This window comes from Zeus faber (assembly GCF_960531495.2).
Source record: "Zeus faber genome assembly, chromosome: 3".
In the NCBI taxonomy this organism is placed as follows: domain Eukaryota; kingdom Metazoa; phylum Chordata; class Actinopteri; order Zeiformes; family Zeidae; genus Zeus; species Zeus faber.
Genome location: NC_137190.1, coordinates 27,274,923 through 27,285,816, shown reverse-complemented (window position 1 = coordinate 27,285,816; position 10,894 = coordinate 27,274,923). Strand labels below are relative to the sequence as shown.

Below are 10,894 nucleotides of genomic sequence, written 5' to 3'. Positions count from 1 at the left end.
TCACATTCACAGTGGCAGGAAAATCACACTAATCAAATGATATATTGCTGTACTTAATATGACCTACAGAAACATAATGCCATCTTTGGGGCTCATCCAGGGAGGTATTGACGTGTTGTCCAGAGATGCGTCTTAATCCCTTATCACATCATACATCTTATTCCCACTTGGCAGCGGGGGGACGCTCCTGCCGGCCCATTGTGTTGTTTTCTATTGTTTGTTTTGTTTTCTATTTTATCGGGTGACCTTTTTGGGGCCGTCCAGCCTGATGAGCGCCCTGGCCCCGTACCCCGGCCATTATCCACATCCCTCTATCAATGTCCGGTAATTAAAATGTCACCGTTTAATTTCGGAGCCGGGGCCCGGGTCCCCTCTCGTCGTGGCCATCTTTCCTCGATAAAACAAAAAAGTGGCAAATCGAAACGGGCTCCTTTCTCGGGGAAACGGAAAGGGTACGAGCGGGAGGGGGAGGCGGCGCGGGATCAATAGGCCCCATCGCCCACGACGATTGATCGGTCTCTAAAACGGGATTTATTGGGGTCACGGTTTTATAGGGTGCTGATACAACTGTTAATTATAAGACATTTTGGGTCTCCCATTTGCCGCTGTCATTAAACGCGTCCCCAATTTGGGCAGGTTTGATTTATGTTCCATAAAACATAATAGGATGCAAGTTGCCGGGAGCTGCTTGGAAGGAAAGAAAGCAAAAAAAAAAAAAAGCCTTCAGACGCTGTCACCGCTGATTGCTTTTGAAAAAGAAAACTGTAATGCATACCAACTCCAAACGTCCTGACGGTTGTCGCTCAGTTTGGTTCGATCCGTGTTCCACGCCCCCCCCCCCCCAGCCCCGGGGCTCGCTCAGGCCCTTTTAAGCGTTTTTAATAAACTTCACCGAACGTTGACCTCTGCCCTCGAAGGCCTCCGCGCCGTTATTTGTTTCTGTTGGATAATTGAAACATTCCCTGGAATGGGGGTTGTTTCCAGCTGTCCTGCGCGGCGCTGCCCCGGAAAATGAACTCCGTGGAAGGAGAAGGAAAGGAAGAGGGGCCTCGGCGATGTGCGTCCATCGCCTGGTGAAGAGCTGGCCTGAGATCACCGCTCAAACGTCTCATTGAAAGACTCGTGCCGTGTGCGGCGGGTCCCGCCTCTTGACGGGAGGCGCGGTGCGTGCCGCGTGCGGCTCGCGTTTCCCCGGGAATGGAGCGGTGACAATGGCGCGCATTCAGTCGGCGGTCTAAATAATTAAGAGGAGCGGAATAATTACAGTGTAAAATTGTAATTATTGTCGGGCTGGAGGAAAGCCTCTTCTCGGGCTTGTGAAACGGGAGAGCGGCGCCCGCGTATCGGGTGTGGCGAGGCGCTGACCCCCCCCCCCCCCCCCATCAATATTGCAGGGAGGGTGGAGCGGGTGGAGGGTGGAGCGGGTGGAGGGTGGAGGGTGGAGGGTGGAGCGGGTGGAGGGTGGAGGGTGGAGCGGGTGGAGGGTGGAGCGGGTGGAGGGTGGAGCGGGTGGAGGGTGGAGGGTGGAGCGGGTGGCGCGAGCCGCCGCGCCGGACAGGTGCGCGCGTGCGCGTGGCAGAGCGCTCGACGCGGGGGGGGGGGGGCGGGGACCTGCCGCGCGCGGCGGGCTTCAGCTACAAGCCGCGCGCGCCGTTCATATCTCATTTTCAAAATAACAAAACAGAATCGATTAAGTTCATCGTTCACCTTTAATTTACAGCTCTTATTTTTCCAAGTGTTTTTTTCCCCCCCGTTCAGACCGGGTCTATAAGCTTTCTATTCATCGGGATATATTTTTGGGCGATTGTGTTGTTTTTATGACGCTTCGGTTTCATTCATGTATTTTTTTTTTTGCAGCTTTTTTTTTTTTTTTTTTTCTTTTTGTCGAGTTTCTTAAAACACATATTTCTCGCATATGCTAAATTATTATCTAATCATCCAAATCGAAACCGTGCTCGTATCCATTTAGAGCCCGTCCGATTCCTCTCCAAATTCTCCACAAATTAAATAACAGGCGCTGCCCAATCTTTCTTTACTCGATTCCGACCACGTCAGACGTCCAGGTAATGACACGCATAAACACTGAATGAACAAAGCGATCCTTCAAATGACAGCATTTACCCACGAACAGCGTGTTCGGGGCATTGGCTATTGATAGTGGTCATCGATCTGGTCATGAATAGTTAATCAACACTGTCTTCAACGTCACCGATTGGGTTCGAATCCCTTATTGCTGTTCAGCCACTCACACTTTAACTTCACTGAGGCCTAAAACATTTTTTTTTTTTTTTCCAAACATTAAGAGATAAGTTGACGGTGAGATCATTGTGTGTGTGTCTAGCGTGCGCGTTTGCGAGCGCGTCTGTGCGCGCACAGGCGTGTGAGCGTACGTCGGGGGTGTGGGTGGCAATTGACAGTCTTTGCCCGGGGCACATTATCAGCTCGTCTTTTGATTCATTGCAGTCTGTTTTCATTGCGGAGTGTGAAAGGGAAACGCACAGTGTGGGCTTTTAAAAACGTGTCGAATTATTCAACGCGCACACAAAGGCGAAGGGGGGGGGGGGGAGAAAAAAAAAAAAAGTAAAGAAAAACCCTCAAGTCGCGTCGCGGAGGCCTGGAAATTGATTTGCGTGTCCACGAGAAACTTAACAGATGGCGGTGTAACTTGATAAAGGAAACATTTTCTCTATCATTTTGGTGCGCCCCGAAAGCCTGCTATAATATCCTCTCGTTGAGTGTTCATTCATTTAAGTATCCTCTATATGCCCAATATAGTGCTTTCATAGCTTTCATTTATTTAAATTGTATATATAAGTTTTATTTTTTATTATTGTTATTAATTATTATTATTATTATTATTATTATTAGCAGTAGTAGTAATAGCAGTTTATTATTTGCTTATTTTTTATGTATGTTGTTATGCTTCACTTATAACCCTATAATATAATTATCCCGATTGAAATAATAGGCATTAGAAATGTGTTTCATATTTTTTTTTTTTTCCTCTTACAGTGTTGGTGGGAGGACGTTTTTCTTAACGCGCTAAAATGTCACTTTTGCTCCCGGACACAGGGCGGTCAAAGGCAGGGATGGTTAGTAAGTGGGAGTGCCCTGCTCTTTAACGCAGCGGTCACTCTGAGGAAGAGCCTCTCCTTCCTCCTCTTCCTCCCCAGACAGGAGGAGGCACAGATCTGCCATGTGGACGCCGTCTGCCATTCAGCCTCAGACTGCCGTGGAGGATGGAGGTCCTGCGTGGGCGCTGAGGAACCAAGAGACGTTTTAGGTTTCGAGAGATTCTACCGCGAGCCTATGCACCTGCGTTTATTTGGCACTGGATCCCGGGTTGATTTAGTTTATTGTTTTAACTACTCGCTGTGGGGTTTTTTTTTTTTTTTGTTTTCCTTCAATTTTGATTTTTATATTTTATGAAACTCGCCTCGTAAAATCTTGGAATATCGTCCTTTTTTTGGGGGGAGAAAGAGAAAGGTATGGTGATTCTTTTTTTTTTTTTTTTTTTAACGAAAATGTTAAATTTCATTTTAATTCATCAGGTCATTTTGATTTTAACATTAAAAAACATATTTCATTCAATTATTTAATTGTATTTAATTATACAGATTTTCGGCCTTTCATGATTTGTTAGTCATACACCTTATTAATCAAGGCGGTTGTTTCGTGGAAACAGGCCGATATTGTGTCACTACAGCTACAAAATAAAGGCGCACGATGTAAATATGCGAGTGGAAGTCAGATAAGCCGCGTTGAACCTAATTTCATGTAAAGCACCGACCGTAATCTTTGTAGAAGCTTTAATTATATATAGCGCAGGTCTTTTATTAACAACGCAGAGACACACAGTTGAAGCTGTGTAATTACCAGCAAAGAGGCTTAGTGGTTGTTTTCTTCCTTGATAAGCGCATTGGTCTGCAGCTCAGGGTGCTTTTCCCTTCTGTTCTGTGCGTGTAAGGTTCTTAATTCATCTTAAGAAGTCTCCAAAACTACTGAGCCGATTTTAAGGTCCCATCCAAGCAGGGATACGGATCATCCTGGCGAGGAGACAGCCCACATCCAATAGATTGCTGTTAACACAAGGAGTTTAAAACTGGTTCAATTCGATTTATACAAAAGAAGAAATGGTGGTATTTCGTTCAACACACTTAATATAAAATGGTCACTATGTTTAGCCTACTTGGATGTCTTCAGATATATATTTTTTTATAATAATAATAATAATAATAATAATAATAATTATTATTATTATTATTATTATTGTAATAATGATTTTGTTGTTATCATAACAATAAAAAGATTATCACACACACACACACACACACATATATATATATATATATAAATATATATATATATATATATATATATATATATAAATATATATATGTATATGTATATGGATATATATATATATGTGTGTGTGTGTGTGTGTGTGTGTGTATCTGTATAATGTTGTCGTTAGTTGCGCCTAATTTATTATTCGACCTCATTTCTAGTGTCTGTTATTAAAATAATTTGGGGTTGTAACTTTGTAAAATCGTAGGGTATCATTCATATATATATATATATATATATATATATATATATATATATATATATATATATATATATATATATATATATATATATATATATATATACACACTTATATGTATTACACTTTGCACCTATATCCACAGACTTCCAGGAATGGACTCAATCCCCAGCCAGCTACCAGCGGGACGAGACAGCAGCTCTTCCCCGACTCTGAAGCAGGACGTGCAGAGCTTCTCCAGCCCCAAGCCCAACCACGTCAGCGAGGCCTCTCTGTACGGGGTGCCCATCGTGTCCCTGGTCATCGATGGCCACGAGAGGCTCTGCCTGGCCCAGATCTCCAACACGCTGCTGAAGAACTACAGCTACAACGAGATCCACAACCGGCGCGTCGCCCTCGGCATCACCTGCGTGCAGTGCACGCCCGTCCAGCTGGAGATCCTGAGGCGCGCCGGAGCGATGCCCATCTCCTCCAGGCGCTGCGGCATGATCACCAAGCGGGAGGCCGAGCGGCTGTGCAAGTCCTTCCTGGGCGCACACAACCCCCCGAAGCTGCCGGAGAACTTCGCGTTCGACGTCTCCCACGAGTGCGCGTGGGGCAGCAGGGGCAACTTCATACCCGCCCGATACAACAGCTCCAGGGCCAAGTGCATCAAGTGCAGCTTCTGCAGCATGTATTTCTCCCCCAATAAATTCATCTTCCATTCCCACCGCACGCCCGATTCCAAGTACACGCAGCCGGACGCAGCGAACTTCAACTCGTGGAGGCGACACTTGAAACTGACGGACAAGGGCTCTTCGGAGGAGATCAACCACGCCTGGGAGGACGTCAAAGCCATGTTCAACGGGGGGAGTCGAAAAAGGATACTGCCTATGGGTAGCTCGGAGATGTCCTCCATAAAATCACAGGCCCCCTCCAACATCGCCCAAAGAAGTTCCCCGGAGATCCCTCACAAGACTCTGCGTTGCGACGAGGACAGAAGCAACGGCCTGAGTTTGGCGAGCGTCCCCCGGAACTACCCGGTCATCCCGGTGCCCAGCAAGGGCTTTGGGATGCTCCAGAAGATCCCCCCACCCCTCTTCCCTCACCCGTACGGCTTCCCCGGGTTCGGCTTGTGTCAAAAGAAGGACGACGGGGTGACCGAGTCGAACAAAGCCAACGTCTCGGGTGTCTTCTGGCCCGGCGCGAAGGACAGCATCTACCCCACCTTCCCAATGTTCTGGCCCGCAGCCAGCGGCCTGCCCATGCCGCCCTACCAGCAGCCGCCCATCAAACCCCCCGCGGAGCTGGAGGGCGGGGACCCAAGCGACCGGTGCACCGGCACACCCAAGGACACCTTCCACGACACGGAGCGCTGCCCCAGCACCCACTCCGCCAGGAACGACGAGGACAAGTCCGGGGATGAGACCCGCTCCGACGGAGGTCACTCCACCCAGCGGAAGGTCAGCTACATCTCGGCCTTCAGGCCGGTGGTGAAAGACGCGGAGACCATCGCCAAGCTCTATGGCAACCGAGACGCGTATAGCGCGGTGCGCTCCGGATACCTGTCCCCGGACTTCATCAGCGAGAGCTCCAGTTACAGGTCGGCGTCTCCGGACAGGGACAGCCTGGAGGACCCCGACGTGGATGTGGACGTGGAGACGAACCGGGGCCCCGAGGATGAAGACTCCACGGGGGACCTCCGGAGCTCTCCTGTCCGGGACCAGGGCCACCCGGAGCCAGAGGGACACCATGAAGCCACCTCGAGTCCAAGACCCCCATCAGCGGAAGACCCACATTCGGGGTCCTCTGATGAGGAGAGGCGAAGCGCGTCACCCCTCCAAGAAGTAAGATGCTCCTCAAGAAATGTGACCTTCTTATTGTCCAGTAAATAAATTATAAGCATAATAATCTTGTCATGTACTTGCTTCACCGCAGTAAAATGACAACAAGGCCCATTAGTTATTATTTTAGGCCTACGGAGGTGGCTCTTTCACTCAATAACGGAACCGAATTGAATGAACGTGAAAGAGGAGCCTTTAAACAATATAAATAAATTACAGGTCTCACAGACATGTTTCATTATCTGAAGGAGTCTTGTTGGGATTCGAAAACGCGGGCCTACCCGGCAAGAGGATTGCCCGCAAAATTGCGTGTAATTGGGGCTCTTATTACACATAATTGTCGGGTTAATTTCGCAGGTGTACGTCAATGGAAAAGATGGACACGACGTTATGAAGGACAATCCGTCGTTTGAATCCAAACATCTGAGCAGCGACTCTGATGGTAATTATTATTATTATTGTTATTATTATAATTGTTATTGTTATTGTTATAATTATTATTATTATTATTGTTATTGTTTATTTATTGTACTTTGTTATATGCCTCGGTGTGAATTGAAACGTTCTACTCATCTAATTTTATTTTTTAACTTTCAATTGTACTTGACACAGGTCTTCATCAGGTCCCCGATACACACAGCCAACGAACGCCCGCGGAGCACGTTTTGAGAGCCTATCAGGAGCAGAAAAACAGACAAGGTGCGTCCGTGTGTGTCAGTGTCCCGCGCGTCATTTTCTGATTCAGCCGACCCCTCCCTTTTTTTCATTAATTTATAAATGTATATATATATATATTTTTTTTTTTTAAGTATTATTACCGAGCACTTCTGCGGTGGACGCTGTCCTGCATAACAACAATAACATCGAATGTGAATTTAAAACATGTTTGAACTGTGCAGCCCAGGGAGCTCCGCCTGCTGACGGCACCGTGCACGGAAAGGACATTGAAAGCATGGCTAAAGGTGAGGAGGACACGGGGAACAAAGAGAGTGTCAGTTACAGTGGACAATACCGTTCCCTTCATTTTTACCAACACTTTTGCTGTCCAGAGTCTACGTTTGGCAGCCTTGGAGCATTAGTTGGTGTTAATTGATGAGTCAATTATTATTTCCGAGGCCGAGTGCACATTTTCAAATATTTTTTATGTGTTCGTTTTATACATGTTATTTTATTATTGAATTGGAATATATGATATAAATGATATTCATGTCCATAACGTATTGTACTATATTGTTATCATTGTCTTTAAAGAAACGAAACATGCCTTGGTGGAGGTTCAATACCCACCCAGTCATCTTTCATATTTCATAGAAACAAAAATCATTGCAATATCCACCTTCAACCGCAATTTCAACAAATAACAAAACGGAGCTTGATTTCTTTCCAGCTTTCCACGGCCTCTTGTTAAAGACGACGGTCACATTTACACGTTGTAGGCCCCGAGTCTTCTAGTTGTTAACCACTTCATCAAGAGACACGAGTTTCACTTAATATGGCAACACAAAAATCGTTTAGAGGCTATTAATATTTTCCCCCTCTCTCACCCCGGGGCTTGCAGCTAATTATTTTACAGCGCTTGGAAAAACCAAAGCGCTCCTCTATTAGTGTTCGGGCTTCGGGCGATGCGAAGCAATTACTGCGGCGCTGCGCCACTGAAACCAATGAGTTGGTGCCGGTTGAGAAAGGGCTTTCGCGGGGGGTGGGGGGTGGGTGGGGTTGTTTGGGTGGGGGGTGGTGTTTGGATGGATATTTAAATTTTGCTCGGCGCAGATGAAAATGTCTCTCGTTGGACCCGAGGTAATAGCGTCGGGAATGACGGAGAGACCCCTCGTTTAGTTTGTTTTGTTTTATTTTGATTTTGATTTGTTTGTTGGTTTTCTTTTACTTATTCTTCTTATTTATTTATTTATTTATTTTGCATTTTATTTATTTATTTGTTTGTTTGTTTGTTTGTTTGTTTGTTTGTTTGTTTTTTTGCAGAGGAACTCCAGAAGCAGCTGGTGGAGCAAGTGGAGCTCAGGAAAAAGCTGGAGCGAGAATTTCAACATTTGAAAGGTAGGACAAATGTAAGTCTGGACGAATAAACACAGATCGATAACACGATATGGCATTCACTCTGAATGGACCCAGCTCTATCCAGTCGTAAATTCTGAAACCCATAACATTTATATACAATTTAAAAAAATAATAATTATAATAAAATATATATATATATATATGTGTGTGTGTGTGTGTGTACGTTTTGTTTACTTCAAGCATAATTACGCATTAATAATGAGTCCTGAATGGGTAATTTCAATGCACATATATTAATGTTTAATTCTGTATAAACAATGCGTTTGCGGACGCATTTTGCAAAAAAAAAAAAAAAAAAAATGCACTGTGAATATTTAATCTGATCTCATTTCAACGAGGTGTGATGTTTCCAACCGGATTTTCTTTTCTAATTTCTTTCTACCCCCCCCCCCCCCCCCCTCCCCAATCTGCGTCCTCGACCGCTCTCCAGATAATTTCCAGGACCAAATGAAGCGGGAGCTGTCCTACAGAGAGGAGATGGTCCAGCAGCTGCAGATTGTTCGAGGTGGGTCTCAAGAAGAGGTTTCCAGTCAATAACGTTTTTATAACTGAATGTCCACCTTTTTTTTTTTTTTTTTTTTAACCATATGCACAATTATAAGACAATAGCAATGGTAAGACAACCATAATACCATACAAAAGAAAGACAGATTACACTTTTTTTTTTTTTAGTTCTCTTGATAAAAGTGACACTTGCATATTAAAGTATTGGCAATTGTGCGTTATATTCTACCCTGCGTTTGAGTAGGGGGGGGGGGGGGGTGAAACCTAACAGTTTTGTTTGCACAGGGTATTTTCTCCCAAACCATGCTCTGGAAAATTGGATAGACAGCCCATTATGTCGCGCTGTATCAGTTACATGCAGTAGACAACAAATAATGGCAGCCTTTAAAGGATTGGTGTAATGTTACAGCATCACAGTAGTTTTAAGTAAGTTCAAGTCCACAGAGTCCACACATGTAAACAGCCTCATGAAAACCTGACCAGTGTGATGTGGTGGCTCATCTCTGCTTTTCCTTTCCATTTTGTCTTTATTTATACTTTGCTAGACACATTGTGCAGCGAGTTGGACCAAGAGAGAAAGGCTCGCTATGCAATACAACAGAAGCTAAAAGGTAATTTAACACATATATAGGCCCAAACAAGAGTAAAAGGTCCTCATTGCCCTTCCTTAATATGCAAGTGCTACTTAAAAAAAAACTACTAATAATATCGAGCAGTGTAGGATAAGTAAGTTCAAGCATTTAAAAAGTATATGGTGCCGAATTAAATGTAGAAAGTGGAATACTTCGATTCAATTCATGCATGATGACGCATTTGTTGAAACAGAATGGCTCACAAGCTTTTATTCAATGATAGATTAGACAACAATAATGAATACTTTACCTTCATCTAATATTTGGATTCAAGGAGTACATTGTTAGTAATACAGTTACTGCTAAATTTCACACAATTTGTGTCTATAAAGCAATTCATTTGTATAATTTAATAAAATAAGCAGTACTAGTTGAAGTTGATTATGGAAAAAAAAAATCAAGACATAAACAGTCCATCCTGATCATCCTGACGTTATCACTTATGATGTGCTCCTCGGTGACAAATATTTCTGGTGTCAAATCAAATCCGTTGTTGTTATCCCATCCAGCATGAACTCATTGTTCACAGTTATTCTCAAGCGCGACCAAGTTTAAAAAAATAAAAAATAAAATAAAATAAAGACATAAAACGTGGCCACGTGTTTTCTGATTGACGGCGCCCACTCTGCCCTAGAAGCTCACGATGCCCTTCACCATTTCCCCTGTAAGATGCTGACCCCCCGCCTCTGTACCGGAGCCTGCAGCTTCAGGCCCCCCCTGCTGCCGCCCTGGGAGGACTAGGGCCGGGACCGGGACCGGGGCCCGGCCCGGCGCCCTGCAAGACCACCAAGACCAGGGTCCCGCCCCAGGAGTTCATCTTTGTCCGTCTCCCACCCGTGACCCAAGGACTGCCCACCTTCGGACACACCATTGATTGGAGCACTTAAAAGCGAGCGCTCGTCTGAAACTCCAGTGCTGGGATGTCAACACCAACATTAAACGTACAGCGCAAGAGTTCTTTATTTTTTTTTTTTTTTTTTAAATTTTTAATTTTTGGAGCTGCAGAGCTTTCCCCAGATCTGCCCCCAAACCAACGACTTGCTCTCCAGCTATTATGAAACAATACAAAAAAAAAAAGACTATATAAATAAATACAGTATATATAATGTGATGATGTGAAATGACTTGTACAATTGTGATAAGTCAATATGTATCTCATATAGCTTTTGTTTGTCGTTGTCCATGTTTCTCGTTTTACACATATATTTTTTTTTAAATTTTATATCTGTATCCTGACGTCTCCTATTTGATTTATTGCTTAGATTGTGTGCAACGTTGTACGTTTTTTCTTTTAGTTTTTTTTTTTTACATTA

General features: G+C 44.5%; 1 protein-coding gene across 1 annotated transcript; it reads left to right on the top strand.

The window, feature by feature from the left end:
* Nucleotides 1-4,701: 4,701 nt before the first annotated feature.
* On the top strand, nt 4,702-10,468 carry LOC307227866 (SKI family transcriptional corepressor 1 homolog-B-like; the record flags this gene model as incomplete). Its single annotated transcript, XM_079997310.1, has 7 exons — nt 4,702-6,372; nt 6,727-6,811; nt 6,982-7,068; nt 7,269-7,331; nt 8,350-8,424; nt 8,876-8,950; nt 10,251-10,468. The coding sequence occupies 7 exons, from the start codon at nt 4,702-4,704 to the stop codon at nt 10,466-10,468; spliced, it is 2,274 nt and encodes a 757-aa protein (XP_079853436.1).
* Between the last annotated feature and the right edge of the window lie 426 nt (nt 10,469-10,894).